General features: G+C 53.2%; 2 protein-coding genes across 2 annotated transcripts; both read left to right on the top strand.

The window, feature by feature from the left end:
- Positions 1–1351: 1351 nt before the first annotated feature.
- On the top strand, positions 1352–3913 carry LOC101767441 (UPF0496 protein 4). The gene is made up of 2 exons (XM_004982562.4): positions 1352–1563; positions 2122–3913. The coding sequence occupies exon 2, from the start codon at positions 2127–2129 to the stop codon at positions 3501–3503; it is 1377 nt and encodes a 458-aa protein (XP_004982619.1). The 5' UTR covers positions 1352–1563; positions 2122–2126; the 3' UTR covers positions 3504–3913.
- A 303-nt stretch (positions 3914–4216) lies between these two features.
- Positions 4217–5029, top strand: LOC101754341. Its single transcript, XM_012848954.1, has one exon. It carries the CDS (start codon positions 4217–4219, stop codon positions 5027–5029), a length of 813 nt encoding a protein of 270 aa, XP_012704408.1.
- The last annotated feature ends 317 nt before the right edge of the window (positions 5030–5346 follow it).

The raw sequence follows: 5346 nt of genomic DNA, 5'->3' as shown, positions 1-5346 counted from the left end.
TTGTAAGGATTACAATGCCTATGCAAGACACCAACACGCATGCTCAATCAGCTACACCACATTTTTCCCGTGCGTTAGGGAATCTTGACTATTAAGAGGAGCTCAATAAACCTTTTCTTAGTGTGCGTAACAAATATGATTGCATATGTGTGCGTTTCCATCGTACCCGAAAAACCGCACAAGTGGTAGTAGCAGTGTAGCACGTGGAGGAACGCGGGCGAGGAAGGAAAGCAAGCTTCACAAATGCCAGCCTCTCCTTAAAATCAGGCAATCTTGAGGCATTAAAGCATCACACCCGGGATTAAGCAAGGCCACGTCACCAATTCCTGGCAAGAAAATGACTCGCCACGACGAAGGACCTGTTTGGGAGCACTCCACTTCAGAAAAACCAGCTCCACTTCATCAGCTCTACACTTTCCTAGCTCCACTCCACCAACTCCAAAAAAACATGGAGCTGCTGCACGTGTTTGGCTAATGGCATTGCTCCAGCTCTAAAAACATGAGCACTTGTTGTGAATGGTCTATTTTACCCTTCGTAAACGGACCCACATGTCGTAATCTTCTATTTTCTCCTCTCTTCTTCCTCTCTCCTCTCCTCTTCTCTTCTCAGTTTTTGGAGGTAGAACATGCAGAGGTAGAACCAACGCTCTCCGGTGGGCACCTGGCCCGAGCAGCTCGCCCCCGGCCGCCGCGGGGAGCTCGTCCGCCGGCCCGCACCCCGGCCGCGCCGCCGCGGGGAGCTCGCCCGCCGGCCCGCGCCCCGGTCGCGCCGTCGCGGGGGAGCTCGCCCCGGCCGGCCCGCGCCCCGGCCGCGCCGCCGCGGGGGAGCTCGCCCCGGTCGGCCCGCGTCCCGGCCGCGCCGCCGCGGGGAGCTCGCCCGCCGGCCGGCCTGCGCCCCTGGGAGAAGAAACGGAGACGACAGGAGATAGAAAAATCGAACCGGTAACTTGTGTAACCAGTGGCAATGGTGGGTAAATAACCCCAACTCCATGAGGAGGTCTGAAAAAGGAGGTTTTTGGAGCACCTTGAGGTACTCCATAAAAAACGTGGATCTACCCCCTGCTCCACCTTTTTTCTGGAGCCGGAGTTGCTGGAGCTAGACGTGTTTGGCTGCAAAATTTTTGAAGTTGGTGGAGTGAAGCAATTTTTTCTGGAGTGGAGTGCTTCCAAACACCCCGAAATACATAAACAAAAACAATGGGCCTAATCGCGCCGACCACAAAACGGTAAACCAACCGGCAGGCGGTGAGCTGGCGCGCCCATCCCGTGCCTGATGGGCCCCACGTTGAAAAAATATCAGAGGCTCAGAGCCCAACGGCTTGCTATATTGCTACCACCACGGCCCAACCCAGCTCATCTCAACGGCCGTCTGGAACTTTCCACCGTTCACATTGCCTTTCCCCTTCGTCTCTCCTCCCTTCCCAGCCTCGCGCTCTCACCCAACGAACGGCAAAGGAGTTAAGCGCACACACCACACAGCGAGCCTTCGCAGCTTTTGCGAACGCAACCCCCGGTTCGTCGAGCTCGCATCGAGTCCGCGCCCGCGCCCGCGCCCGGATCCAGGTATGGGGATCCCTTTGCTCGACCTGCAGCTTTGGCTCTCGATCTGGTCGTTATCGGGGTCGAGGGGAGCGGTAGATTTCGCTCAAATTTGGGGAAAGTCGAGGTGAATCTGTGGGCAGTAGATTCGCTGTGGCTTGTGATTTGTTCGATCCTGCGGATATGCTATTGTATTCAGAGGCTCGCATGGCCGCGTTCTAATAGCCCCGCAATTTTTGCTAGTGTAGTACTCTAGTGCGTTTAGGGTATGAGGCGCCGACGCGGTAGGCAACTTCCTGGTGTACCGCGCTTGCTGATGTAGTGCGCTCAAGTGTGCTAGGAGTATCACTAGGGTTTTGTAGCTTGAGTGAAGGCTTGTCCTTGAACCGAATCGAGGAAGAATCTTCCAGAAAGATACCAAGCGTGGGTAGATTTCACACTGCAGAGTGCTATTAGCTTATTAGCATCACGTGTGGTGTTTGTGTCCATAGAGCTTATGTTATTTCGTGTTGTAAAGATTTGCTTCTGACCTGCTGTGTTTGTGCTGTGAATTCCTGAACTGAAGCTTTGCTTTGATTGCAGCGGAGATGAGCCGCGCACACGACGGGCACAGGTCCTTCTTCCCCGTCGGGAACCCCTTCAGGATGATCCTTCCAAGAGGAGCCCGCCTGACGCCAAAGCTGACCGAGGTGCTCACGTCGTACGAGGATGGCCTAGCCTCGAGCTTGAGGAAGCTCAAGCCAGAGGCTGCCTCAAGTGTGCTCACCCTGTCATGGATGAGGCTTGCGGTGGATTGCTTATCGGAGCTGCACACCAACATAGCGACCCTGATCACCGAGCTTGAGCTGCCTGTCTCGGATTGGGACGAAAAATGGGTGGACATTTATCTGAACAGCAGTGTGAAGCTGCTGGACATCTGCATCGCATTGAGCTCTGAGCTTGCTCGGTTGGATCAAGGGCAGCTGCTAGTGCAGTATGTCCTGCATGTGTTGGACTCTGGAAACCAAGTGCCGTCACAAGAGCAACTGAAGAGAGCTGAGGTGTCGCTTAAGGAATGGATGGAGCGCTCAAGCGAGAGGTCTCCGAGGCTTGATAATTGCTCGACAGCATTACAGGAGCTTTCTGGGAACTTTTGCTTGATGAAGGTTAAGCATTCTGCTAAGGGGAAGGTTCTCATGCGGGCATTGTATGGAATTGAGGCCGTTACGGTCTTCATCTGCAGTGTGCTTGTAGCCGTACTGTTGGGAAGCTCAAAGCCGCTGATGGAGTTCAATGTCCCTGAGAAATTTGGTTGGTCTAAAGCCTTCAATGATCTCCATAAGGCCATAAGTGGGGAACTTAGCAGGCAACTATCCGGAGATCGTGTTGCAGCTGTAAAAGAGCTGGAGGAAGTTGAGGTATGTGCTAGACAGCTGCATGCATTGACTAGTGCTGCTCAGCTTGAAGAGGATAATGCCAGTCTGGTTCATGCTGTTAGTCATTCAAAGGAAGTGGCCATGTCAGATACTACCTCCCAGGAAGGAGGCCATGAGGATAATCTTAAGCTGACTGAGGACAATAGTCGTGAGCGTGAAGTAATCATGCTTCAGAGTATTACTAAAGAAGATGGAATAGATACAGCCGGCATTAAGGAGGATGGCAAGACTATCAGCCATACAAAAGAATTGATGGTGCTTGAGGGAACCAGTGGTGGACACCAAGATGATAACAGAAATCAGCAAGATGATAACAGAAATCAGTCCGCTGGTGTCGGCAGCGAGATCACTGGCTTGGAAAGGAGAGAGCAGCTGCTGAACTGCATCTCCAGCATGTCGAAAAGCGCCAAAGGGCTCCGGCTGGGGTTGGACTCGCTGTCAAAGCGGGTTGGGGACTTCTTCCAGATCGTGCTTACAGGCCGCGATGCATTGCTCTGCAACCTCAGGATTTCAGATGGGAGCAAGGTTGGTGCTGAGGTCAGGTCTTAGTATGCTACGTCATGTTTGTGCTGTCTAATGTGTTTATATGCAGCTCGACAGCTCATCTTTATGATAGGTGCTTCTGACTTCTGGCACCTGCTCAGTCTCAACAACACTAAGCTGGGGCCAGATCTCAGAAGTATTGTGCATAATCATGTGCTGCTAGTTGCAATGAAGCTTTTATTTATGCCTTGTAGCACGAGGTTTCTGTGGAGCGGGACTGTGGTATGTAGGTTATTTACAGTTCTTGCCCTCATTTTGGTGTGTAGTAACTAGAGTGTTGTGAGTAAATAGTGTGGTGTTGAGATGGTGTTGGTGGAATGCACAATGGCGAGACTAGAGTAACTGTATGTATGCTCATGTGTGCTGGTAATGGAGATGAAAATGAGTTGCAAAATGTTAATCCCTGTCTTAGTTAACTTGGACTGGTGCCTAACGTTTTGCTTTGTTCTTGCCTTCTGGGGCGCTTCCACGAATTTGTGTACGAGAATGAAGTTCAGAGACGATTTTAGCAGTCCTGGGCTCCTGGCCACATCACCTGTCATATCTATCCGTTCCAGTTCTGCTGTTTGTTACCGAGGAAAGAAAAGCTCTGTTGGCCCCACCAGCGGAGCCACCCCTCAAAGGCCCAGGCTGATTGAACCGGGCCCATCTGCCCAGTTTCTCTCGATCTCGCACTTCGCTTGCGTTGCGCGATCTCGAGTTCTCCGCCGCCACCGCTGATGGACGTGGACGACATCGTCGAAGAGATCCTCTGCCGCTTGCCGCCGGACGACCCCGCGAGCCTCGCCCGCGCCGCGCTCGTCTGCAAGCGCTGGTACCGCCTCGTCACCGATCCCCACTGCCGCCGCAGATTCCGCAGGTTCCACCGATCTGCCCCCATGCTCGGCGTCTTCTCTGACGGCGCCATTATCAATGGCCGCTTCTTCGTCTCCACCACCTCCTTCCGCCCGCCCAGCCGTAGAGACTTCGTTCGGGACGCTCGCCACGGCCGCGTCCTCCTCCAAGAGTCGTGGCCTCGTCGCACTGGCTTCGTCGGCCTCGTCGTGTGGGATCCCATCACAAACAAGCAGCGGCAACTGCCCGATCTGCCTCGCCAGTGGCTTCAACATGACACGTTGAACTGGAACACCGCGGTGCTCTGCGCCGCCACTGCGGACCGCACCTGCGACCATCTGGAATGCCACCACGGACACTTCCTCGTCGTCTTTGTGGCCAGCACCTTCGAGCTGGTACAGACCTGCGTGTACTCATCGAAGTCCGGTGCTTGGAGCAATCACAGCTCTGCTCTACTCGGCGGATGTCGTGGTGTCACTTTGGGGCCGTGTGCTCTTGTGGGAAGTGCCCTCTACTTCGACACGCCAGATAAAAGTATCCTCAAGTATGATCTGGGAACGAACAAAATGTCCCTGATTGGGGTACCATCGGAATGCTGGCATAGTCGCAAAGTCCCCACTGCTATGGAGGACGGCGGCCTGGGATTCGCTTGTGTGAAATGTAATCCTCTACATTTGGTCGAGGGTGGTTGCTCCTGAAGGATGGGCACAAAGGAGAGTAATTGAGCTAGATACACTCCTCCACGTTAATGCTCATCCAACTTCGATGGTTGTGTCTGGCTTTGCAGGCAGTGTTGGTGTCATTTTTGTGCATACCCATGGTGTATGTTTCATGATTAATCTGAATTCCAATCGGGTCACAAAGCTATTCAGGGGCGTTAATGTCAACGGCATTTTCCCTTACATCAGCTTCTGCACTCCAGGTACTGGCGTCCCCTGTCTATCTGTGGTCTAGTTCAGGTTTCTGTATTTGAAATTTATATCAGTGTTCATTATGAATGATAATTCGGTTGGTA

Source organism: Setaria italica, chromosome IX (assembly GCF_000263155.2).
Source record: "Setaria italica strain Yugu1 chromosome IX, Setaria_italica_v2.0, whole genome shotgun sequence".
Taxonomy (NCBI): domain Eukaryota; kingdom Viridiplantae; phylum Streptophyta; class Magnoliopsida; order Poales; family Poaceae; genus Setaria; species Setaria italica.
The sequence above is the reverse complement of the archived record's forward strand: the minus strand, read 5'-3'. Positions and strand labels throughout refer to the sequence as shown.

Excerpts from the sequence above, each read along its gene's own strand:
- LOC101767441 (XM_004982562.4), top strand. The coding sequence starts at position 2,127 with ATGAGCCGCGCACACGACGGGCACAGGTCCTTCTTCCCCGTCGGGAAC.
- LOC101754341 (XM_012848954.1), top strand. The coding sequence starts at position 4,217 with ATGGACGTGGACGACATCGTCGAAGAGATCCTCTGCCGCTTGCCGCCG.